Raw genomic sequence first — 27,282 nt, forward strand, 5'->3', positions numbered from 1 at the left:
CTTCAATCCCGAATTAGATACCCACCAAATTAAATCCAACATAAAAGGATTAAGTGTGTTACTTTAAAAGATTAGGGTTTTTTTCCCTACTTTTAAGGCCTTCGTTTAAAGTGAGATGATGACTCACAGGACTTCTGGTGAGATTCAACAAAGAATTCACTAAGTTGTAATCCTGGTTGGGCCGCACAACCGAGGCCTCTGGCAGTGAGGTGACGCTGAGGTCATCCAAGCTTGTAGAAAGGTCATCCATCTGATGCGGGGGCTCCTCCTCTGGCTCCAGGTGCTCCACTCCAGCAGCAGCACACAGAGCCTCTGGCTGACTCGGGCCTCCGGGATCAGCTGATGAGGAATCCTGCCCTTTAAATGTGCTGTCAGAAATTACACTGGCTGTTCCCTTGGAAGCCAATGATTTCATCTTGTTCTGAAAAGGAATCCAGGTTTGTAATGTTTATGTTAGGAACTTTATAAACCAGAACTTGTATTTTCATGGGTTTTTCTATAATTACTATTCCATATGCCTACAGTAACAGTCAGTGTTAGGCCGAGTGAAAATATTCTAATTTTTAACAAACCATATTTTAGAGAATTTTACAAACACATTGAAATTAATACTTTTGTATGATTATACTGTGTCTTACACTGACCATAAGTAATGAGCAATATTAGAAATATCTACTTGATTACGGCTAAAAACAACTTGGTGGGGAAAAACATTTCAAGTGTAATTAGTGTTTTCTCTTCACTAGGTTATCATGAATATAATCATCCCAATGTTAATTTTCCTAAGATCACAAGGGAAAATGTAAACTCATAAACAAATATGCTTTAAAGTTCAAAAGTTACCAGCATTACATTTACAGTTTTCACAGAGTCTTCAAATTTTCTTCAATATACAGGTACTTTTCCTAAGTTTTTTCCCTTATATTTCTGCTTTCTAAAACCCAGGAAACTCCTCTGAGGCCATTTTTATGTGTGTTTGAGAATGATTTGCTTGAAACACTAAAGCACCCTATTCATACATACAGAATCTTACCTGATACAAATTCTTCATTTCAGGGTAAACCTGTCTTACTTTTCCATGTGAACTTAAGAGCAATAATCAAATTTCACAACCTTATTTCATCATAAACCAGATTGTCTACCAAGCCTATCACAACCATCCATTCCGTTATGGCCTTTACTCATCATGGAAGCACATGAAAGGGTAAATGAACTCACAGTCTACTTCCAAGGCTACAGGAGAATAATTAGAAACCACTTCTACTGCTGTTAAACACATTTTCAGAAATGAGTTCACAACGTGTATGTTTAAAAACAAAACAAAAACAGGGCTGGGAATGTGGCTTAATGGTAGAGTGCTTGCCTAGCATGCATGAAGCCCTGGGTTCAATCCCTCAGTATCACATAAACAGAGAAAGCCAGAAGTGGTGCTGTGGCTCAAGTGGTAGAGCACTAGTCTTGAGCAAAAGAAGCTCAGGGACAGTGTCTAGGCCCTGAGTTCAAGCTACACAGCTAGCAAAAAACAACAAACAAAAAATAAACAACTCTATGGAACTCAATATTCCAATTTCCTACAAAATCAACTGCATTATCAGTCTTTATGAAAGTAAAAGTTCAGTCCATCTAAAATTCTAACATGATTTCAACCCTGCTGAACTCTGGAGCCAAGGAATTTGTACTTTGAAAAGTTCCCTAGACCAGGAGAAACTGCTATTTTAACCTTTGCACTTTGCTTTCACCACAGATGCCTGTAGTGAAGACATCCATCCCCACAATTTGAGCACTGAATACCTGAATCTTTTAAACCCAGACTTCTCTCCCATACACAAACCTACAGCACTCAATACCAGCTCGCTGTATCCATCAGGATACCAGGAAGACTCAGGGAATCCAGAACCAAAATGCCATCTTCCCCTCACAGCAAGCTTCCTTGGGGCTCCATCCCTTCTCTGTTTCCTGCCCGCCCCCAGTAGCTACATAGCACACAGAACAGACCTCCAGCCCCTTCAGTACTAGAACCCTCTTTATCTCACCCTCCCCTACCTGGCTTCCCACTAACTACAGTCCTTGCTGGCTCCTTTTTGTCTGTGGGACTCCATCCACAACCAAGCTGGTCTCCCTGCTTCTGTCTCTTCCCAAAGGAGCCCAAAAGTGTACACCAGATGCTGCTAAGTTCTCAAGGTACAAATACTACTGAGTAATTACCTGCTCACACCCATTGGTGGTTTGCCAGTCTATAACTAAGCTTGAATCCTGTCCTACCATTTGAGACAGTTCCTAACCTGTCTGCTTAAGCTCTTTTTTTTACATATTCCAATTATACTATTTCCTCAACACACTTTATTCCTTATACTCATCCAGTCGCATCTAACCATCTGACAAGGCTTATTCCTAGTATCTTGGAACAGATGTCATCTCTTCATCTTACAAACACTTTAAAGTCATTTATTTTGCATCATTCTTTATAATTCTCATCTTATTTTACAGTTAGATCACATCTAAACAGTTTGAACATTCTTCTTACCCTCTTCATCAACTATAAACTCCTTTGGGCAAAGACTTTCTAACTCATCTACCATATGTGCTTAACCCACAAGAGATATTTATGTTGGCTTACATAAGTGAACAGACATTAGACTTTAGGGGACACATTATTTTTGTTCTTCTCTATATTTAAAGTAATAAAACTGCATTTCTCTAAAGATTTATTCATTCAGCAAGGTTAATTAAGCAGTTGTTATTATGTATTGTGCTATATATAAGAGCAACTGAGGAGAGTCAAAGATTAAGACAGAGTCCTTGTCTCAAGGAGCTTAATGACCAACAGGAGAAAAGAAAAAGCACATAAAGACTTCTAATGCTGGGGGCGGGGGCGGGGGGGGGGGGGGGAGGTGAAGGGGCAGGGCGGGGTGCGGAGATGGGAAGGGTTAGGAAGGGGAAACAAAGGAGGAGGCAACAATGCTTGATAAGAAATGTACTCATTATCTTGCCCATGTAATTGTAACCCCTCTGTACGGTATTTTCACAATTAAAAAAAAGACTTCTAATGCTAGGGAGAGTCTAATAACCAACAGTAACAGCTTGTGAATACTCTTCTCCAGGCAAAAGAATAGAGATACCTCCCTTCCCACTTTGGACAAGTAGGTGCTATAAAATATACATCAAGCAAACATGTCATGGTTCTGAAGGGTGTTGTTTGTAGTAAGATTAAACATAAATGTGTCTCAAGACAAATACATTTCCATTAACACATATAGGCCAGCAAATTTCCTCTGCTTCTCATCTAGGACTATATACTTCTGAAGCCAGTTTTAGAGATTTAGTGGTAGAAATCTATCAAGCTTAAGTTTCAGGAAAATTCTGCACATCTAAAGTACACTAAAAAAAATGAAAAATGAAGTACACTAAAGGATCTAAGATAACTTTAGGGGAAAAAAGGGAATAGAAACACACCATTCTTAGGAAACTAATCTACTTTTTATATTTTAAAAAAACCCTAAAAGAATAGTGATGTCCACCTGATGTGAAAGAAATAATTTGTATTGTCAAAGCTCATAGAATTCACAAACTTTATAGACCATGATAATGACAATTTGCCTTGTGAAGGTTAAAATGTGTTTGTGACTTTAATAAGTATCACTATTTCACAATACTGTGAAATATGTGAAATTTATATAATCACCTAATCTCAATCTAAGAGATGGGATGGGTTAGGAGTGATGGGTGACAATGTTGTCAGACACCTTATATTCATATATTGTTTTGTAGAATGGGAACTTCTTTGTACAACTACTTAAAAATATAATAAAAAATGTAAAAAAAAAAGAATAGTGGTATCACCTTTATTAACAAATCTTTAGAAATCTGAAATCATAAGACTACTTGAACCATTTTGAAGTTTAAAAACTAAGATACAAAATATGATGCACATCATAAGAAATGTGTCCATAGACTTTAACATAAGCTATAAACTTAATTTCATGCAATTTTGTAGCTGAGCTGCTCACTGTACTTAATAACATCCTAAATTGTTTATTCAATAAGATGAAACAGAAGACAAACCCACCTATTAGACTGACTAACTTTGAAAAACACTCGAAACTAAAAACCTGACAATCCTGGATGCTGGCTGAGGACATACTCACTGAGATGCACACTGATAAGGCCAGGTTGGAAGAGAGTTTGGCAGTTCCTTATGAAAATAAACATATACCTACAATATAATCTAGTAATTTTATTACTAGGAATTTTCCCAGGTGAAACAAAAGCCTAAATTTATGCAATCTGCATGGGAAAGTTTACAGAGTACTGGGTTCTGGGTTCCATCTCCAATGCCTCAAAGAATAAAAATAACAAGCAAAAGGCTTATTACAATCATAACTTTGCCTAAGAAAATACTTTTCGAACAGAAAACCTAAGTTAAGAGGACGGAGGATTAGAAGAGCATAAGGCAAGGAGATAAAACTATTATAAATTTTGACTGCGGTGGGGTTGGGTTTGTGAAACTCAAACTTATAAAATCAGTAGTGGTTAGAAACAGTCTCACCACCTGCACAGGCTCATGTGCTGAAGGCCTGGTCTGCAGAGTCAGAGGGGACTGGGTCATGAAGGCTTTAACCCACTGGGAACTCATAGCTGAATAAACTAGTAGGGCCCAACTGGGGGAAGCAGGTACAGGGGACACGTCTTTGAAGGGCTCATCTTTTCCCAGGCCCCTTCCTCCTCTCTTTCTACTTCCCAGCTCCCACAGGTGAACAATTCTCCTTACCACATGCTCCCTGCCATGAAGCTCTGTCTCAACCCAGGCCCAGAGAAAACAGAGCTTCCCATGGACTGAATGACTCTGAAACCATGAGCCCAAAAAATCTTTCCTCTTTTAAGCAGGTGTTTTTTAACAGCCAAGAAAATTAACACAGAACTGCAAATTAAAAACAGGATTAAGCCAGGCACTGGTAGCTCATACCTATAATCCTAACTACTCAGGAGGATGAGGTCTGAGGATCACAGTTCAAAGCCAGCCCAGGCAGAAATATCTGTGAGACTTACCTTCTATTAATCACCCAAAAGCCAAAACTGGAGCTGTAATTCAAGTACTATAGCATTAGCCTTGAATACAAAAGTTCAGTGACAGCGCCCAGGCCCTGTGTTAAAGCCCCAAGACTGGCACAAAAACAATGGATTATACTGCATGTAACTAGAAACAAAATGAAAAAGAAGGAAGAAGGGTTTTGTTTTTTTTTAATGCTAGTCCTGGGGCTTGAACTCAGAACATGGGTGCTGTCCCTAAGTCTGGCTGGAAAAAAATTTTAAACTAAAAAGCAAGATGGTGGGGAGGGGAGGGGAAGAAAAACCTATTTTTTTCTAATCTATTAATAAATTATTTTGCTGATAGAAAAAAACAAGAAAGTAGATGAAAGCAGAATGCCTTTTTTTTTTTAACTTTTAAAACTGGAAGTTTTAAAGGTGGCTCAGGCCTGTAATCTTAGTTACTCAAGAAGCTGATATCTGAGGATCCAAGTTTGAAGCCAGCCTGAGTGGGAAAGTCTGTAAGACCTTTTACCCACAATTAGCCACCATAAAAAGCTGGAAGTGGAGCAGTGGTTTAAGTGGTAGGGTACTAGCTTTAAGCAGAAACACTCCAGGGTAGCACGTAGGCCCTGAGTTCAAGCACCAGGACTGGCAAAAATACAAACAACAATAACAAAAAACCATCAGGAAGTGAAATCCAAAGCACTAACTGACTTAAATCAACTATGACTTGGTGATTAGGACTTTAAAAGCAGAACAAAATATGAATCCCAATCATCCTACTGGACTGGATGGTAAACCATGACTTTGTAGCATGTTTAGATTGGCACCTGCCATGACCCATGCTGCATGGTAGAGCCAGCCTACCTGCTGTTGGCTCTACCAATCTGCTAGCTTGTTCACCTATAATTTCTCTACCAAGCAACTCTCTGTCCAAGCCTCACCTTTTTGCCTGTCTAGGCTCCGTACTGCCCCAAAGATCTGGCTCAACCACATTCTTTGAACATCTCTTTTCCCAGGAGATTTCAAGTTAGAATAAATGGTGATCTTAAATGTAAAATAATTCTGGGAAGTGAAATCAGCTCTGATAACTTACAAAACTAATTCCTCCCAAGATTATTCATAGAATTCAATTTTCATAACGATTTGAATGCAAGCATGTTTTGAAGTTTGAGAAGTGCAGGTTACCTCCAGAAAAAAGTTCACCAGGTAGGGATCCTGTTTCAGCTTTGCACACACGATACAGAGAAATTGAATCTCTTCATTTTCCGTTGGTGTTGCGAGCACTTCCCCACATAATCGAATTAATTTCTGTCAAAAAAAACTTTTTTAACTTAGAAAGTAGAACAATTTAAAATCTTTAGCCATCTGTTTGCCTTCAGGATATTAAAATTTTCAAATGATTCAAATACTTCACATTAATTAGATAGAGCACTAACGATACACTCATTTATACTAGTAATCTCTTCAAGTTTATTACCATAAAAGTTGATGAAAGTATGGAAGAAGCCTTTAAATAGAACATAAATACATGAAGTACATGTGATACAATCACATATAAAAAAAATTCAACTATTTGCTTACTGGCATGTTACTTTTTAGGATTTTTGCTTGTTAACTTTATTCTTAAAAAACAGTATGACTCCTTTTAAGTGTTAAATAAAAATAATTATTTGAAAAAGACAAACTGAAATTGACTACAAAGGTAACATAAGCTAATTGTGATAAAAAATATTTTCATTCTAAGAGAAATCAAACTGACTATTTTGATTAAGGGGACAGAATACCTGCACTGGCCTGTGTACATTGATGTGTGGGAGCAGGGGCTGCCGGATTCTTCCCAGAAGTTTTGTATAGAACACCAAGACCTGCTGTTTCATTCCTGGAGGACACTGGGAATAGAGGCCGAGAAGGAAAGCAAACAGGAGAGGAACAGATAATACAAACTACTATCAGTGACTGGCATTCTTAGAAGTACAATGACATACCTGAGACCACAGCATAACGGGGGGACCATGGCCTCATGTGATCACAAACAACATGGTGCTAACACGCTGCTGTGATTAGAATGTGAACAGGCAGATGATAGTGTGGGGGGGGAATAAGAAGAAGATAAAGTATGTTCCCTGCAGAGTAAAGGCAGAACCTTATCATGCTTGTTGACAGGCAATCAATAACTTCCCATCATCTGTTCAGGCCTCCTAATATATGCAAATACAAGTAAATAAACAAAAATAGTATAAGCCATTATAATTTATTCTAACAACTGTTTTAAACTATTTGCAAAAGTTTTTACATGATCATTATTATAGGCAAAGAACAGAAATTTTTAGAGCAAGTCAGTTATTTTGCTGTAAAGTAGGGTGACCTGATGATTATTCACACTATGGAGAAAGTACAAACCAACAATTATTTGTGCTATAATTAAGCAGATGATATGGCCTCAGTTAAAATACTCTTACAAAATGAGTATTTTTGAAGTACTTTCACAGACATGCTGTCTGAAAATATAATATTATTTTTAAGACAGCAAATGCTTTACATTATTTCAATAGTTGTAATACTGTATTTACAACCACCTATATCACAATAAATTTACTAGTATAATTACTAATTTTGTTATAAACATCAATGAATATTATTCAACTTCTCATTTTATAACCCCTCTCCAAAGGACAGGGAAAAAAGGGAGGATGAGAATAAGTTACAGGTTAATAGGAAGATTTGTTGCTTAAAAACAGAAATTGAAGCCAGGTACTGGTGGCTCACTCCTGTGATCTTAGCTATTCAAGAGGCTGAGATCTCAGGATCATGGCTCGAAGTTAACCCAGGAAGGAAAGCTGATGAGACTCTTATCTCCAATAAACTGCTCAGAAAAAGCCAGAAGTGGTTCTGCGGCTCAAGTGGTAGAGTGCTAACTTTGAGCACGAAGAGGCTCAGACAACACCCAGGGCCTGAGTTCAAGTCCCAGGACTAGCAAACAAAAAGAAAAGAAATTAAGTGCGTTTAACTTAAAAATGAGTTATAACATTATAGAATTAAAAGCAAATTGTTCCATAACCTTATTCAGCACAAAATATGTCCAATAGTTTTGTGTTTTAAATTTTCACATTATTATAGAAATTCACAAAACAGACTTCATGACTTAGGGAGGCTCATTAACAATCACTTCCTTACATGTGTGTGCGCGCATGCGTCCTGGGGGTTGAATTCATGGCCTTAGCTTTTATGCAAAAACCTAGTATTGTACAACTTGAGCCATAGCGCCACTTCCAGCTTTATAGTGGTTTTGGGAGCTTCTTGGAGATAAGTCTCATGGACTTTCCTACCCAGGTTGGCTTCAAACTGTGATCCTCAGATCTCAGCCTCCTGAGTAGCTGAGACTACTGATGGGTGCCACTGGCACCAAGCTTCACTTCCATATTTTTAAAGATGAACCAGAGCTTCACCAATGGTCACAGGGTGTAAATATCAAAGTCTCCCAGTAGTCTCAAAGTGGGGCCTCTTAGCCTGGACCCCAGCTCCTCCTCTTCCCTCCCACCACCAAAGGCTCTGAAACATTGGCTTTGTAAGTAGACATGTACCACATGACAATGTTTAGTCCACAGGGCCCATAATCCTGCAGGATTATAATGGAGCTGGAAATTTCTTGACATTTATTCCTGCTATACCTGTTCTATGTTTAATATGCTGTCTCACCCTGCGCTACAGTTGCTACTGTTGAGCGTAGTGTCGTGCTGTACAGCCCAGGTATACAGCAAGCTGTGCCATCTAGGGATATGCTATGTGCATGTGTGTGTGTACGGTGACACATCACACAAGGACAAAATCATCTGACACATTTCCCAGCATATCCCTTCTCACGAAGCAATGCATGAGTATCGCCAGCAATGCTGCAGTACACATTATTTATGTGATAGTAGCTTTATAAAGACTTTTCAAAATTTATCACACATAAACATTGAATTGTCGACTCATCAGTTCACTTATGGTCAGGACATCTATACTTGCAGGACTACAAAAAGTAATTTTCCTAACTCATTGTTACCAGGTGTTTCCTCATTTCCTTCCATTCTGAGCATCGGGGCTTAGAGTCACTTTCATAAGTGTCTGCACGGAAATTCTAAGCAGTGTAGGTATTAGTTGTTGTCTAGAGCATTTGGGAGCTTTGCTATCTCAGAAGATGTATGTGTATAGGCCACACAATTCTTTTTCCTAGAATCTTGACTTCAATCTTGTCATGTATAGTATGTTCCTCTATAACTAAACTGAGCATACTGCTAAGACATTACTGTGTGTGTTACATGCAAGAAGATGGTATAGATTAGAAACTCACATCAGCTTTCCCTAATGTATATAATGTCTCCAAGATCTTGTGATGCAACAAATATTCCATACATGGGCCTGTCTCTCCAGATTCTCGTTCATTTTCTTCTTGAACCAGTATATCCAACATCTGTTCCAGATGGGATGGGATGTTCGTATCAGTCACTGGAGCTTTATCGTCTACACAACAAAAAATGCTCATCAAAAACATTCAGATATCCTTAAGCCGCTCGTCTGCAACTGTAACACCCTCGATGCCTCCCCACTCCATTCCAACCGGGACCTATCTGAATCACGCGCAGGAGGGTGATAGTCATGGAAAGGCTATCTTTGCTAGAATTGATTCTTTTGATACACTCTTATTCCAACAGTGAATCAATGCTCTGAAATACAGTTAGTCAGCTAATATTCACCCACAATAATTTAGAAATGAGAACCAGACAGGAGCAAGGTCAGGAAAATATCTGAAACATCAAAATTTTCTATGTACTTGTCAGTAAAATTTTTTTTCTCCACTTAGTCATTTCAAAAGACTTGAATTTAGCTGGGCGCCGGTGGCTCACGCCTGTAATCCTAGCTATTCAGGAGGCTGAGATCTGAGGATCGCAGTTCAAATCCAGCCCAGGCAGGAAAGTCCGAGGGACTTTTTTTTTTAAATGTCTTTCTCATAAAACTTTTTTTTAAATTTTTTTTTGTGAAAATATCATATAGAGGGATTACAATTACATGAGCAAGATAATGAGTACATTTCTTATCAAGCATTGTTCCTCCTCCTTTGTTTCCCCATCTCCCTCCCTCCCACCCTCCCTACCCCCCCCAAAGTTGTAAAGTTCGTTTTTCAACATAACAATTTGTACATCTCATTGTTGCAATGGGTCCACCTGTATCTCTATTTAAACGATTTGTTTTTTCCCTTCCCCTCCACAAATTATAACAACATCAAATATAGTGAAAGCAGGGGTTATACTGTGGGGGACAAAAACTGGAAGCGGCACTGTGGCTCAAGCGGTAGAGCGCTCGCCTTGAGCTGAAGAGTGCAAGGACAGCACCCAGGCCCAGAGTTCAAGCCCCACGACTGACAAAAATAAAATAAAATAAAATAAAATAAAAGACCTGAAGTCTTTTAGTATAGAAACAGGTTGGCACAGTGACCTAGGCTACCTGGAGAGGGCAGGTTCTGTTTTTGATTATATTAACTTTAGAGCACTGGGAAGTCGGTCACTTAATGCCCTCAAACCATTTTCATCAATAAGTCAGAGAAGCCAAAATGAAACCTGCTATTACAGATTCTGCTATCTCCTCTCATTAACAGCGGCTACCTCAAAACTTTTTTTAAAGTTGCTTCTCAAGAGAATTCTCACTAATACTAAACAGTTTCAAAAACAAAAGTTCACTGACATTGGAAAACTAGACTTATCAAGATTTCCTTATCGTATAAGGGTTAAGTTACTTTTAATAATAAAGTGTAAAGGTTGCAGAGTGATCATCTTGTGTCTGCATTCGCTTAGCACGTCACAGTATGTGGCATATCTTTGTGTGCCGTGCACGGCCATCTTGCAGTGTCTGTTCACATGCACACAAAGAAGGGGAAACCACGACACGGAGCTTAGTGGAGACAGCAGTGGGATAAGGACGCATGTGGCTAATGTGATGCAGAATGCTGTCTAGTCAAGACAGCCTGAATTCAATTCGTGGCTTTGGTACTTGTAGCTGGATGATCTAGTACTTAAGCTTCAGTCCCCGACATCTCTAGTATGAACTAATAAGTGACAGTACCTGCTTCTTCTGTAGGATTTCTGTGATGTAATACAGGTGAAGAGTCTTACACACAGTTACAATTTGCCATATGTTAACTTACTAGCTCTCATTTCATATTCTGCTAAAATAAGTAGCCTCATACTAATTAAAGGTAATTAGTAAGTAAGCTTGTAATTTGCTTTTTAAAAATGGTATTTTTCCCCTGCAAATGTATATAAACACTCCAGGAAAGAATCAATGTTCAAGCATACTTTGATTACAGTTATTTATGGGGAAATAACTATAAAGAGATGATTTAAATTAAAAAATAAACTAACAAGCTAGGCTTGGTGTGCACACCTGTAATCCCAGCTGTTCAGGTGTTGGAGACAGGAGGACTGTGGTTCAAAGCCATCCTGGGCAAAGGTAGTGAGCCCCTATCTCAAAAGCAAAATAAAAAACAAAAAGACCGAGAGTGTAGCTCAAGTGGTAGTGTTTTCCTAGCAAGCCCAAAGCCCTGGGTTCAAGTCCCAGTACTTCATAAACAAACTAATGAATGTGAATTTGATTTTACAGTACTTAAACTTCCCAAATAAATCAACAAATATATAAATCCCAGCTCCCTGGAAGACAGGGAATAATAATAATATTGGCATATTATTAAATGTACCAAATGATGAATACATGTACATACTGTAGTTTGGTCACGTTCTGCCATGTGTCCCAATCATTCCTGAACTACAGGTGACTGTGTGCATTTACATATGCTGTGGGCTTGGCCTGAAGTGCCTCAGTCCATTTTATCCACCTCGGGAACTTCTATTGATCCTGTAAAGCCCAGGCCGGCCTGCTTCCTCCTTCTTCATCCTCTCTGTAAACTCATACTCTACTGGACTCAGCCTCTACTACTTTTCCCTCACTGAAATGCACACATTATTTTTCCTACTAGATGGAAACAAATCTTTTCAAGCAAGAACTGGCACATTTCTTTAAGATCTCTGAGGAGGGGGGGAAAAAACTCACAGGGTTAAAAATAGTCATTTAAAAAGGCAGCTCCTTTCAAAATCTGCTTCTATAGATCTGCCAGCCAAATGCCAGATTAAGTTTTAAAAAACAAACTGTAATCCAAACATATATAAAATCTAATTTTTACTTGTTACCTAAATATAAAGGTCTCTTTCATGGTGTTACTGGGGTTTGAACTCAGAGCTTTACGCTTTCTGGGAAAGTATTCTATCACTTGAGCCATGTCCCAGACCTTTTTTTGTTTGATTTTTCAGAGAGAGTCACAATCTTCCTACCTATGCCTCCCATGTAGTTGAGACCATAGACATGCACCATCATGTCCAGCTTGTTTGCTGAAATGAGGTCTTACAACAATCCTCTTGATCTCTGCCTTCTCTGGAGGAATTATAGGTGTGAGCCACCTGGATTTACCAATCACCTAAGACCCCAGTGGCTTGCCAAAGTTTCCTTTTTCTTTTTTCTTGTTTCCTTTGTTAAATGATATATGTTTGAACTGTATGTCCACCAATATTTCTCTTTAGAGACCTTAAAGGAAATTCCATCCAGGTCCAGCTTTATGTGCTGACAAAGATGCTCAGTTTCCTATCTCTGGCTTACACCTTTGCTCTGAAATCCAAATATCTGTAGCCAACTGGATGTGTGAAATCTCAAACATGACCCCAATCCTCTTCCAAACCAGCTGACCCACAGTACCCAAGTGATCCAGAAGTAGCACACGTGTGTGTGTGTGTGTGTGTGTGTGTGTGCGCGCGTGTACGCGCACGCGCACGCCTGGGGCTTGAACTCAGGGCCTTGGTGCCATCCCTGAGCCTCTTTTGCTCAAGGCTAGTGCTTTACCATTTGAGCCACACCTCCACATGTAGCTTTTTTGGTAGTTTATTGTAGATAAGAGTCCCACAGACTTTCTTGCATGGGCTGGCTTTGAACTGTGATTCTAAGATCTCAGTCTCTTGAAGTAGCAAGGATTACAAATATGAGCCACTAGTACTAAGCGGTAAGTAACACTTCTAATCTTGCAATTGCTTAGGCCCCATACTTTTGTTACCTCTGCATCTTGTCCTCTATATGTAATCCAAATTCACTCAAAATAACTTCTTACCACTGTGGCTCAAGCCACCATTATTTCTCTTGCTTGGAGCACTGCAAAAGTTCCCTAACTGTTCTACTAGTATTATTGGGTATCTCTTTAACCTAATCTTTTTCATAGAAGCCACACTGGTAGCCTCAAAACAGATTATGTTACAACTCTACTCAAAACCCTCCAATGCTTCCCAGCCCTTATGATGACTTAGAGGCCCTGATACCTGTCTTCCTGTGTAGTTTCTGGATCTGCCAATCAGAAAAGCACATCGTTCAGTCCTAGGGATGCTTAGTCCTCCTGGGACATTCTTCCCTAGGAGCCAGCAAGCCTAGTTCCAGTCTGTTTTAGATTTCAGCTCAGAAGTCACTTTGGACAATGCGTCTTTTGCTAACCTAAAGCAGCAAATGGCTATATTCACCCCAAGCACACACTTCTATTCTCCTTTGCCTGCTCCACATGTATCACCTGGCATGCTTTCTGTGTTTGCCTCCCAGATACATTGCTTTCCCAGGACAAGCATGTTAATTGACTGCTATTTCTATCCTGTCCCTCCAAAAACAATGACTGACAAATAAAGGCTCAACAGATACCGTTTCAGATGAATAAAATGATGAACAAAAAAGATAAACTAAAGATAAAATTGTTTAAAGTATAAAACAACCTTGAAACTTATTTTGAAATAGATATTAGTACTTCACAAGTTTTGTTGCTTTAGTATCAGCATCGTTCCTTACCTGAAGTCTCTATGTAGTAATGGGTAATTGCCTTCCAGTGATAAACAAAATCTTCTTGTAAAGGAAGAGAAGGTGCAAGCTACACAAATACACACAAAAAGGGCACAATTAAGAACATGGCATTAGAAGTTTTCCCAAAAGTGTAAGTCTACTTTGTCCATTATAATGCAAAAGTAACATAAAATAAGACTTTGGCTTTGACTTGATTCAGTAATGCGAATGTCAAAGACAAAAAAAATGAGATGAAGCCAAGAAAGTAAAAATGATTTATGATTATAGATCATAGGCTTTATTATTATTAACCTTTTTGTGTCTGTGTGCATGCCTGCCAGTACTGGGACTTTAACTTAGGGCCTTGCACTCTTGCTCAGCCAGCTTTTTCCACTGACGATTGGTGTTCTATCACATATCTTCACTTACGGCTTTTTGCTGGCTAAAAGGAGACAAGAAGCTCCCATTTAGCCAGTTTTGTTTACATGGGTTGGCTTTGAACCTTGAGAGTCTCAGATCTCAGGTGCCTGAATAGCTAGAATTACAGGCATAATCCACCAATGTCTGGCTTTTATCAACACCATATTAATTAGAACACTGGCCTTTTCCCTCTCAAACTATCTGGCTCTAAAAATAACTTAAATCAAAACACACTGATATTCTACTACTGAGGTATCTAAAATTACTGATAACAAGAGATCTTTGTACCTAGGACTTTAAAACGCAAAGGGAAGAGGTCTGCTCTGCAGCTAGTTACACATCACCACTATTATGACACATAGCCAAGTCAATGCCATAATCAGATTAAACTGTTCTAGGCTTTCAATGACATACTGATGTAAATCTTTTCTTCTTTAAGCCTGGATTAGGCCAGTGTATATTTTTAGCAAAATAACTACATGGACAAGACATTACCAATTTAAATTCCACAAAGTCAAAGATGGTTTGTGTTTTAAGTTTTGAAATTCACTTCAGAATTTTTAAGACCGAATTATGACCCTTCAGCCATCTCACTGCAAACCAGTAAGTATTTTCCAAGTATGTTAAATGGGTAGAGAAAGATTTGGCAGCACCCACTCCAACATCTTTTCTTAAAAAGAGGAAAGAAGGAGAGCTCTCCTAGTCACTAACATTAACCACTGGTGAGAAAGTATAGTGCTTACCAGCTCAGCCTAGATAGAAAAAATAGGTTCTATTCTGGGAATATGGGAAAGGGCAGGGTAAGCTTCCATTTTCATACCCTTCATCTACACAGATGACCTAAAGGTCAGGTTACTCCTGTACTTCCACTAGCCCACTGTTGACATCTTAATGTCCTGGGCACTGACCTCAAAGTTACAACCCTGTAAAAACAACTTCCAAACTATTGGGCAAACTGTGTCCACTGGGGTCATGGAGACTCAAGTGTTTCAATCCAGAAAGTGTAATGACACGAAAAACAAATGATTTGAAAACTGCTCAACACTCCTCAGCATTTGAATACCTGCTCTTCCTCACCTGCCTCTTTGTACCACTCTGTGTAGAAATGGACTAAGGGATTATAAATATTCACTTCCTTTTAATAAGATGCTATGAAATCTTCAAAAAGATGGAGAAATGTTCAAACCTCTGGGAAGGCTTAGTTTTCCACAGTTAATGTATTATCAAGTGTTACAAACACAAATGAGCATAGCTGTTTGAAGACTCCTACCTAGTTTTTAAAGAGTAAATGCAGTGATTTGTTCAATTTTTCCAACCTCTATATTTTAGTGACAGAATTACAGCACCTTTTCCCACAGTATTTCACCTGTGAAATGGACAGTAAGTCACTAGACCACAGAGGTACCACAGAATTTGTGGGGTACTTCTGTTGTAGGACACAGCCAAGTAGCAGGGCATTCATTACTTCAGGAATACTTCTCTCCCAGGAGGTAGACAGATGCTTATTCAAAGCTGAACAAATTTCCTTACTTAGTAAACTTTTGTTACTAATTTTAACATGCAAATTATTTACATATCATTGCATAAAAAGTTTAATGCTCTGGGTTAAAAAATTATCAGTGAACCAGCACCAAGAGATTCTCATTCAACTTTAAGCTATACAGAGATTAGATGTTTAAAATGTCATACGATCACCATTCCAACCAAAAGTGGATGGGAATACCCGAGACCTCCTTCTGTTTGGGGAAGCCTTTCTCCTGCTATAGCTTCAACTGGTGCCATTCACCAGGTTGCGGCCCTGCCCCACCCTCATTTTACTTCTGTTCTATTGAGTTGGCATCTCCTCTTTTTTATGTTCCTTTTTTATGGCCAGTCCTAGGGCTTTAACTCTGGATCTGAGTGCTGTCCCTGAGCTTTTGTGATCAAGGCTAGATAGAGCTCTACCACTTTAACACTTCACTGGAATCCACTTCTGGCGTTTATTGATTGATTGATTGGAGGTAAGAGTCTCCCGGATTATTCTGTCTGGACTGGCTTCAAACTGTGATCCTCAGATTTCAGCCTCCTGAGTAGCTAGGATTATAGGCATGAACCACTAGAGCCTCGCCTTTTCTTTTTTTCCTTTCTTTGTTCCTTCTTTTTTCCTTCCTTCCTTTCTTCCATCCCTCCCCCTTCTCCTTCTTCTTTCTCCCTTTCCCTCCTTCCCTGCTGGTACTGACTTGAGACCTGAACTCAAAGGCCTCCCATACTTGGCTTTTTTCATTCAAGGCCAGTGCTCTACAATTTGAACCACACCTCCACTTCCAGCTTTTTGCTGGCTATTTGGAGATAAGTGGCCTGGCTTCCAACTGTGATCCTCAGATCTCAGCCTCCTAAGTAGCAGGCCATAACTCTCTTATCATCCTTTGCTATCTTCCTGCTTCTCCATAATCTAGTTCATCTCATTTCTCCCTGAACTTTTTTTAAGTACTCCAAGATGCCCGCTTCCTTCCTCATATAGATCTCAATGACCTGCCCAATCATCCAAATCTAAATTGTCCAAATACTAACAATAATCCACATCTTTTGGGTATCTATTAGGTTCTGGCCACTGCTTCAGGCATTTCCAGCACATCTAATTTTAATCTTCACAATGGTTTATGAAACAGATCTAGGTATTTCCATAAAAATGGAAATGAAGAAAAATAACAAAAAAGACAGTAATTTGTCCGTGGGTAGAGGTAAGAGACAGAGGCTAAAATGCAACCCTATTCTATTTGGCTGTAGGGGTTAGATCACATTCTTGTGTTTTGTTTTTGTTTTTTTTTTGGTTAGTCATGGGGCTTGAACTCTGTGCTTGGACGCTGTCCCTCAGCTTTTTAGCTCAAGGCTAGCACTCTACCACTAGAGCCACAGTGCCACTTCTGGTTTTCTGGTAGTTTATTAGAGATAAGAGTTTCATGAACTTTCCTGCCTGGGCTGGCTTTGAACCGTGGTTTCAGATCTCAGCCTCCTGAGTAGCTAGGATTATAGGTGTGAGACACCGGTGCCCAGCCTTCTTGTGCATTCTTGCATTTGATTGGACTTTTCTGCCTTGTGTTCTTAATTAAGACTGTGAGCATTGTGATAAACAACACATGTACCTGGCTTCCCTAGCACTGTGCCATGCTTTCTTGGTAGCTCAGGAAAACACTTGCTGAACGACAGAAGGACTGAAATTAGAGATCACTAATTGGAAAAGAATACAGACCAGTATATACTTATAAATATTATTTTTCAAGACATAATATGAACTGTTTAAAGTAAAATGATCTTTTATGAAGTAGGTAATTATAAACAGATATTAGGACTGTTTTACAAGATGTTTATGTATACAAATTCCAACTGAACATTCTTTTGTAAAAATTAAATAATTTCTTCACATTAAAAAAAAAAAAACAAACAGCTGGGAAGGTGGCTCAGCGGTGGAATGCCTGCCTTGCATGCATGAGGCCCTGGGTTCGATTCCTCAGCACCACATAAGCAGAAAAGGCCCGAAGTGGCTCTATGGCTTAAGTGGTAGAGCGCTAGTCTTGAGCTGAAGAGCTCAGGGACAGCACCCAGGCCTAGAGTTCAAACCCCATGACTGATGCATCCCCATCTCCCCTTCCCCCGAAAAAAACAAAAAAATAAAAACCAAAAAAAAAAAACAAACCCCAAAAACCCTACTTCACATGTTTGAGGTTTAATTCCTCAGAGTAGATTTTAAATAATAGCTTGTCCCAGTAATCACCATTACTCTTACCTATAATTTAAAGAGAATACGTAATACCCACATTTTGAAGGATGATTTCCACTGAACTCCATAAAACATATAAAACTACAGGGACAATGCCCTTTATCCTGTGGATTAAATCTGCCCTCAAGGTGGAAATGGCTGGAATTTAAGAGGAGATAACCTTTAGCTTCGTGGGTGACTCGAGAGGCCTTCAACAAAAACAAAGCTGTACTAAACACAGAGTGTGTTGTTTATCCTTTGGAAAAGTTGTGCTAAAAGAATCCCATTGAAACTTGAAATTACTGTAAAAGAGGCTTGATTTCAGACTTGAGTTGTGTGGCAACTGGTTAAAAGGACAAGAACATGTTCATTGTACAAGACTGGGCAAAGACTGTCCTTCTGGAAATGGAGGCAAGAATTACATTAAAGCTCTTTGGGTTTTGTTTTGCTTTTGTGTCAATACTGGTGCTTGAACTCGGGGCCTCACTTTCTCATTTAGCTTTTAATGGTTGAAGGTTGGCACTCTGTCCATTGTCTTACACTCCCATTTCTGGCTTTTAATTAACGGTAAGTATCTCTAGGATTTGTCTGCTCAGTCTGGCTTCAAACAGTGATCATCAGATTTCAGCCTCCAGAGTAGTTAGGATTACAGGAGTGAGAGACTGGGCCCTCAGTTTACATTAGAGCTCTTGTTTTTAATCCAACTGAATTTATCAACCACACTAAAACAAAGTCTATTAGCTTACTAACACATATTCAAATATTAGTCTTTGAAAAACATCTTCATTATATTTTTCTGTTTGTAAGTAGTTAACAGGAAGAAAGGAAAACAATTAAACAATACAAAACATAATGCATCTAACCTCATTTACATGAACATGTATCTGGTCAACCATACTAAACCAAGCCATGGAAAGGCTGAGCCAATGGAATACAGAAACGTAGCCAGTGACACAAACTAGGTTGGAAAAGCCTTGCTGTGCAGACTCACACAACAACAATGCAAAAAGGCCTGTCAGCCTCCAGGTACAGGAGTCCTTCCTACCCCGGCAGAGCACTGATAATAAGTTATTTGGAAGACTGCAGGAGAAATTAAAAGAAGTACCGAGAAAAGCTAATGAGCTGAGGAACAGTAACATTTATTTATAAAGAAACTATCAAGCAAAACAAGAGGAATAACTAGAAATGAATCTTGGGTTATGAAAAAAACATTCTTCAAATACCACAGGAAGGCTTACTTATTACATATGAGTTCATTCCTAGGCAGAACGTGAAAAGGTGAGGTACATTAAACATTTTAGGGGAGCCAACCACAGCAGACACAGGTATGATTCTTCTCTTCAATTAACCAGCACATAGCAGAAAGTGGAGACATGGCTCCAGTGGTAGAGCACTAGCTGTGAGCTAAGGAGGTAGGGCCCAAGGCCCTGAACTCAAATCCTAGTACCAGAGCCAAAATACATACATCGCAGGATATGTACCTCCCCTTAGTTAAACTGGGCCGGGTGTCATCACAGCTGGAGGGACAAGCCCTGAGCAATTAAAACAGTGCATTTCTAAAGGTAATGCAGTCATTTCTAGGACCAGATGATAAAATCTACTCCAACCTTTTCTCATAAACTTTAGCAAAGTAGAGAACCTGAATATTACAGGATCAGGCAGACAACTTACCTAACAATGTGGTACACGCGCATACTATAAATTAGTTATGAAATTATGAAATGATTAAGGGGACAGAAAACACTGGCCTCTAGACAAAAATAAGCTTGTAAAAAAAGAGGACAAAAGCCACCTAATCCTCAGTCTTGTAAATGTCAGCGTGATAAAGGAAAGTGATGAATTATTTTTTGTGTGCTAGTCTTGAGGCTTGAACTCAGGGCCTGGATGTTGTCCTTGAGCTTTGTGCTAATGGCCAGTGGTACTCCAAGGCTTGGGCCACAGCTCCACTTCTGACTTTTTGGTGATTAATTGAAGATAACAGTTTAGTGGACTTTCCTGCCTGGACTAGCTTTGAAGGGCGATCCTCAGATATCAGCCACCTGAGTAGCTCGATCACAGACCTGAGCACTGGTGCTGAACTTCTGGATTGTGATAAATTCTTACTTCCAATGCAATGTGAAAAGTTAAATGATTCTTAATATCTTGAAGAATAACGCAAAATATCAATTTCATTGTTCTTATAAATTTTAAATTCTTTTACATAATGATGCTGTAAACTGCCTGTGTATAACACAGTCAAAAGAAAAGCTGTGTCGCTAAATCTACAACTGGAGTAACATTGATCAAGATGTACTGTATTCATAAACTGACATTTTAAATTTTACACCCCTTGTACAATTAAAGATAAGACATTTAAAAATGTGATCAAGATTAATCATCACAGTAATGAAATAAATTTGTTCTTAAAAAAACAAAAACAAACAAAAAAAACCACCCAAACATTTGTTATCTCCTTAATGGGTCCTTCATTCATGACAACCTGTCTTTCTAGATTTGTTGTTTCCTCAACAGTTTGTCTCAGAGCTGGGTTTTTGTTTTTAATTTCCCCCATTTCACTTAAACAACAATCGTGCTGAAGTGTTCTTTTTTTTCCATAAGCCAAATTAGAAAGTCCTCTTCTGTTACCTGACTATAAAAATAATTCTTTTTTTCAAATTGAATTTTAAAGTGCTGTATCACATAATCGGAACGTGAGAGACTGCCATTTGAAAAATGAGCAAAGTAACTGTTTTCTTCACAGAATGCATTATTCAGTTTGGGCAAGTCTCCCAGAAGAAAGGAAACAACTGAAATAAAGCAACAGCCCCCCCTTATTACTAAAACACAGGAAGACATTCTCTTTTTAGGGTTCTTTTGGCTTTTCAGTCTGTTAGGATATTGAATAATGTCCCTCTATTGCCAGGGTCTATTTCCTCAAAAGAGCACAGTTTCAGGATATACCCAAGAGCGTCCAGGAAGCGCATTATTAGACAAAAAAGGAAACAGATGGCTTTGGCCTGGTGAGCTTGGAAGCTGTTGAAAGCAAACTCCATCGAACCCACCAATCTCCTACCGCCGATCAATCGATGGGGGTAGGGGTAGGGAGGGGTGCTGGGGTGTCGCCTGAGGAAGCAGGAGCCAGCACGGCCATGAAACCGGCCGGGTCGGCCCCCTGCGGCCCCCCATAACCAGACTGCACCTCTGCCCCTCCAGCCCCTCAGTCCAGCCCCCCCAACCTGACCGCACCTCTGCCCCGCCAGCCCCTCAACCTCCAGCCCCCCCAACCTGCCGCACCTCTGCCTCCTCCAGCCCCTCAACCTCCAGCCCCCCAACCTGCCGCACCTCTGCCCCGCCAGCCCCCCAACCAGACCTCTGCCTCCTCCAGCCCCTCAACCTCCAGCCCCCCAACCTGCCGCACCTCTGCCCCGCCAGCCCCCCAACCTCCAGCCCCCCCACCTGACCGCACCTCTGCCCCCCAGCTAGCCCCATCCCCCTAAAAAGCAAAACAAAACAAATCAGGCGTGTGTGGTCGTTGGCCCCCGTTTTGCTGAACGCTGACCACCTTCTATTTTTAAAGGAGGTTAACGGTCTGGGAGCCCGGGGGCGTCTGGCCAGGTGCTCCCCGATTCCCGGTCCCCGTCGAGGGGAGGAGGCGACCACCGGGTCCCGCCGGGAGGGCCGGGCCGCCCTCGGAGCCACCTTCCGGGAGGAGGGAGGGGAATGAACAGGTTCAGGCCGCCGGGAGGAACGAAGGGGGGAGCCACCCGGGCAGGGCCCGGCGCCCCCCGGGCCTCGATCTCGGCGCGGCCGCGTCGCCGAGCCCCGGGCCCGCCCCGGCCCGCGGGGCGCGTAGGCCGCCGCCATCAGCCGTCCGTCCCCGGCCTGCCGTGCGCCCGCGGCCCGGCCCGGCCCGGCCCGGCCGCCGAGCGCCCGCGGCCCGCGCGCGGCCTTACCGCCTCCACGGCGTGCTGCAGGATGGAGGTGAACTTGGAGAACATCCTGTCCCGGGACTGCAGCAGCCTCTCCCGGGACGACCTGGAGAGCTCCTCGATGCGCCGCCGCCGCCCCTGCTGCGGCTGCCGGGGCCGCTCCAGAGTGAAGGCCGGTGCGGGGCGGGGAGGACGAGCAGAGAAGGCCGACGCGGGGCCGGGCCCGGCCGCGGTCGCGGGACGGGAGGCGCGGCGGCTGCGGCGGGCGCGGGGACGCTTCGCACGGGCGGCGAGGAGGGCGCTCGGCTCGGGCTCGGGCTCCGCGGAGCTCCGGCGGTGGCGGCGGTGGCGGCGGTGTTGGCGGCGGCGGCGGCGGCGGCTAGGACACGGTGGCAGCCGAGCTCCAGTTCCTTCCGCCCGCACTGCCGGCCGCCACCTGCAGGGGGCGCCGCCGCCGCCGCCGCCGCCGGACCTGCCTGGGAGCCGGGCGGGGCGGGGCCTCGCCGCGGGGCGGGGGAGGGCGGGGCGTGCAGGGGGCCTCAGCCGGCCTCGGGGCGGAGCCTGCCCGCCCCCGCCGGCCACCACCGCCCCTCGGCGCCTCCCATTCGCTCCCGCCCCTCAGACGCCGCTGTCTCCCTCGGAAACAGTACTAGGCCCACGTGAAGCAAGGCCTGACCACCCTCATAGTGCTCGTAACATCCGACGGTCGGCCTTCCAAGGACACGGTGGGAAGCCTGGTAAGAAAATACAGAAACGGACCAGGGGTTTCTATGTAAGGAAGTGGAACAAACGCCAAACCATGCAGGGAAATGGCTTTGCTGACTAGAATAACCCCATTGCCAGGCCATAGAGTGGGGGGGGGGGGTCCCCTAAACAACTAAGTTAATCATGGACTTGATATGTGCACAGTCTGGTTAGGTTATCAGATGATCCTGGAAAATATTGGTGAAGGAGAGGAGCAGAAGAAAAAAAAATGATAGGAATTGTCTGGGATTCGGTGAAGACAGGGGGGTCAGCTGGCTCAGGCCTGCAAGCCTGACTGCTCAGGTGGCTGAGATGGGAGGATCACGGTTCAAAGCCAGCCTTGCTGCAGGAAAGGAGGTGAGACTCTGGATCTCCAGTGAAGCAACAGAAGGCCAGAAGTGGAAGTGCGGCTCACGTGGTAGAGTGCAGGCCTTGGCGTGGGAAAAGCCAGGTTGGAGTTCTAGCCCCAGTACTGGCACCTAACAAGCCACCAAACAACAGCAAAACCAAAAAGCGATGTAACAGAGTAAGGTGTCCTCCCTCACGCCTGTAATCCTGGCTACTCTGGAGGCCGAGATCTGAGGATTCCCTTTCCAGGCCAGCATGGGCAAAAAGTTAAGGAGTTCCCCATCTCAACCAATAAACACCTGGGTAACTTTGCCCCTTGTCTTTGATCTTAGCCTTATCCATGCCCTGGTACCTTGTGTCTGCCATCCCCCTCTGATTTAAATTTTCAGTCTTCCTTATTATTCAATAATTCCACCTTTCAGCATACCCAGACCTTACACAGATTGTCTAAACCCTTTTGACATAGACTCTAGACATCTGCTTTACTTCACTACAAAGTTCAAGGAAAGGTAACACACATTGTAGTATCTAGTATCACCATCAGCCTTAGTTTATAACAGCTTTTTCTCTTACTTCTGCTATTTTCTTTGTTGCCTAGCTGCATATCTGGCCCTGGGCTGGAGAAGCAGCTCAGACAGAAGTCTGCAGTGTGTTGGCCTTATGGGTATCAGAACAATTGCATGCTTTCATGGTGCTGCTCAGAACTACCATACTTGAATTTGTCTACCACAGCAAATCCCTGGCGAAGCCTGGCAGCCATAGAGTAAAATCCTGTCATACCAAGGTACGGTGAATACATCGAACAATAAATGGAATCTACCATATCCACTATCATGTTTGGAACCAGTGCATGCTAACATTGGTTTCCACAAGGCCAATGAACACCCTCCTTTAAGGGCAAAGCCCCCCTCTTTAGTAAAAAACAACATAAAGCAAAACAAAAAACAGTGACTCATCATCTTCAAACACTTGTATGGCAGCATTTGATTTTCTGATGCTTATTTCCCAATTGTTAGGATAAACTACCTTGTCATACTCCTAAGCTCCAAAACAAACCAACTTTAAATCTTCAAAAACGTAAGAATGTGTCAAATCTACACTTACAAGTTAAAAAAAACAAATAGACACACTGCTTCTTAATGAAGCAGATTTTTATTATCTTATTACATTATTCACCCCATCCCATGTCTCCTCCCTTCCAGAACAATCACTGTACAGACTTCTGTATTAACTATAGAGTTCTATCACTTACATGTATGAACTTCCGAAATAAACTCAAACATAGCTTTTCTTACCCTAGGAAACATGGGGTTCACCAGAATCAGGGTATCTGGTGATGGCACTGTGTGGGCCAGAGTGGATGGATGGCCAGCAGGAATATGATCAAAAAAATGGGCTTCTCCAGGTGACTGTGGAAGAGACAGCTGCAGCTCCTCCATCCTGGGGTCCTGACATACCTGGGCCAGGCTCCCCTGGGAGTCTGCATTTGGATTATGTTGGTAAGTAAGCGTCCTGGCTTTCCCAGACCTTAGTATGTATGTCTGTCCAGTTAAGGGATTTCAGTCTCACTTGATCTTAAAAAATAAAAAAAAGAAAAAGAAAAAACAAAGAGCAAAAAACAAATTATTTTCTCTCTCTGGAACTCTTTTTTTTGTTTTTGTTTTGTTTACTGGAGATAAGAGTCTCACAGACTTTCCTGCCCGAGCTGGATTTGAACTGCAATCCTCAGATCTCAGCCTTCTGAGTAGCTATGATTACAGGTGTGAGCCACCAGTGCCTGGCTTCTCTCTGGACCTCTTATCATGGCAGTGTTGGAACTGCTGGATGGATGCTCTAATGTTCTTAGCTTTTCTGTCCTGCTGTTCACTTTTTTGCCTTTTGTTTTACTTGATGAGAGACAGTTGTCATTTTTTCCTTGAATCATGTCAAGCTCTGTTTTATAAATGTTTAAGATACTTTTTTATATTGTTTCAGATTGAGGATTTTTTTTCTATTACTGTTAAAATGATCATATATTGTTAGAAATAATCCTTTACTGCTAACAGATGGCAAAACACCTATTTTGTCTACTATATATATATATATATAAATACGTATATATAAAACACGTATATAGAGAGGATAATGCATATAATTTTTTAAAAGTTGGGTGTGGTAGTGCATGCGTGTTATCTCAGCTATGTGCAGAGCATGAATACGGTATCCTGGTCCAGGCCAGCTGCCAAAAAGCAAGACTGTATTTGAAAAACAAGGAAAGAACAAAGGGTTGGGGGTGTGGGTCAAGTAGTAGATAGTTTGCCTGGCAATTTGAGTTCAAACTTCAGTACCAAAAAAAAAAATACAACCATCACTGTGTATTATTCATTGAAGAAACATGATTCAGGCTGGAAAATTTTAGGTTATGTGGATGCAACTTAGGAAAATGTTCTTTCCTTGGTATCCTGGAGAACTTTGTGTTTATTTTATTCTAGTGTTGGAATTGTACCAAGACCAGTGAGTTCTTGATAAGGGTGTAGTACGTTTTGCACAGCCAAGAATGCTATGTGTTTATAACTGAATTAGTTGAACAGAGAAAAGAGAAATGGCAAAGTTGTGTGCAGAATTATGGACTGGAGTTAAGAGAAGAGGCTCTGGAGCTGGATAGCTTATCTAAACCCCAGCAATGATGATCCCTGGAGCAAGGAACAAAACCTCTTTGTGTTGTAAGTCTCCTTCTCTGAACTAAGGGAATAATATCACCTAGCTCATGGAGTGTTAAAAGAATGCATCGATAGGGCTGGGAAGGTGGCTCAGTGGTAGAATGCTTGCCTTGCATGCATGAGGCCCTGGGTTTGATTCCTCAGCACCACATAAAAAGCTGGAAGTGGCGCTGTAGCTCAAATGGTAGGGGGCTAGCCTTGAGCTGAAGAGCTGAGGGACAGCGCCCAGGCCCAGAGTTCAGGCTCCATGACTGACAAAAAAAAAAAAAAAAGAAAAGAAAAGAAAAGAATGCATCGATAAATGAAAATCACTGTAACAGTGCCTGATCCGCTGGAAGAGATGCTATAACGTTTGTTATTACTATCAGTAATAGAAATTGTAGTGTCAGAATAATAAAGTCTAACATCCAGATCTCAGGAAGAGCCTCTCTAATGTTCTTTCCTGTTTTTTGGTTGCTAATCTCTGCTACTCAATGACAAGTAAATGTATTAATTTTCCATAGACTAGAATGCTGAAGATATTACCTGCTGTTTGTTCAACATTGAAATAGGCTCCGTACAAAATTCTGGTTCCTTGTTCCTGCTTCAACCAAGAGCATATGATGTTTATTATTATTATTATTATTAATTATTATAGTTTAAGATGGCTAGACATATTATTAACTATAATTATTTTCCTAGCCTAATTGTCCCGCATTTAGTTGACATCTTGTATTTTCACAATGCTTTGCAACCACTCATTGTGTGAGATCTGTTGAAAACAGGCTTGGAGTTGTTGGCAAGTGTTACCTATCTCTGTGTATAGTATTATACATAAAACAAAACAGATATTTTGCTTTAGATTAGTATCAATATGAGCAGGTGCCCTAGGTTCAATTCTCAATATAGAAAAATTAAAAGTAAAATAGGCACATTACTTAAAGAAAAGAAGCAAATAATAATAGTCCACTCATAATGTCAAACTAGATTGCCACTGTAAAGCAAGAAATTGAGAGTTTGGTGGGAAGGACAGAAACTTTTCTAACAAACTTTGTAAAATCTCTTGATTAAACCATATTCTGGTCTAATTCAAAGTTTGCTTGGCAAGGGAAAAACTAAAGGCAGGAAATACTTTCTGATACTCTTGTAAAAGTTCAGAAGATGTTTATAACCCATAAGAGTTATTAATATGGCTGGGCGCTGGTGGCTTACACCTGTAATCCTAGCTACTCAGGAGGCTGAGATCTGAGGATCGCGGTTCAAAGCCAACCCGGGCAGGAAAGTCCGTGAGACTCTTATCTCCAATAAACCACTAGAAAACCGGAAGTGGTGCTGTGGCTCAAGCGGTAGAGCACTCGCCTTGAGCTGAAGAGCGCAGGGACAGCGCCCAAGCCCAGAGTTCAAGCCCCACGACCGACAAAAAAAAAAAAAAAAGAGTTATTAATATGTAGGACTCAGGAAGGAGATGGTAGACCTGAAAGATAATCTAGTAATAATATAAGATAGGAAACATTTTCAGGTAATG

At 41.3% G+C, this 27,282-nt stretch overlaps 1 protein-coding gene across 1 annotated transcript in view; it reads right to left on the reverse strand.

Annotated features, from left to right (window-relative positions):
• Fhip2a (FHF complex subunit HOOK interacting protein 2A) overlaps positions 1–22,234 on the reverse strand; it is a 33,812-nt gene extending 11,578 nt beyond the window's left edge. Inside the window, exons 1-6 of the mRNA XM_042689615.1 lie at positions 22,012–22,234; positions 13,933–14,011; positions 9,365–9,534; positions 6,816–6,920; positions 6,217–6,339; positions 128–421 (exon numbers count right to left, since the gene is read on the reverse strand). Of these exons, the coding sequence (XP_042545549.1) occupies positions 128–421; positions 6,217–6,339; positions 6,816–6,920; positions 9,365–9,534; positions 13,933–14,011; positions 22,012–22,056 (816 nt within the window). The 5' untranslated portion in view covers positions 22,057–22,234. The remainder of the gene's footprint in view (positions 1–127; positions 422–6,216; positions 6,340–6,815; positions 6,921–9,364; positions 9,535–13,932; positions 14,012–22,011) is intronic.
• Positions 22,235–27,282: the final 5,048 nt, after the last annotated feature.

The sequence above is a fragment of the Dipodomys spectabilis genome, unplaced genomic scaffold (assembly GCF_019054845.1).
Source record: "Dipodomys spectabilis isolate Male_0828 unplaced genomic scaffold, ASM1905484v1 ptg000125l, whole genome shotgun sequence".
Classification (NCBI taxonomy): Eukaryota; Metazoa; Chordata; class Mammalia; order Rodentia; family Heteromyidae; genus Dipodomys; species Dipodomys spectabilis.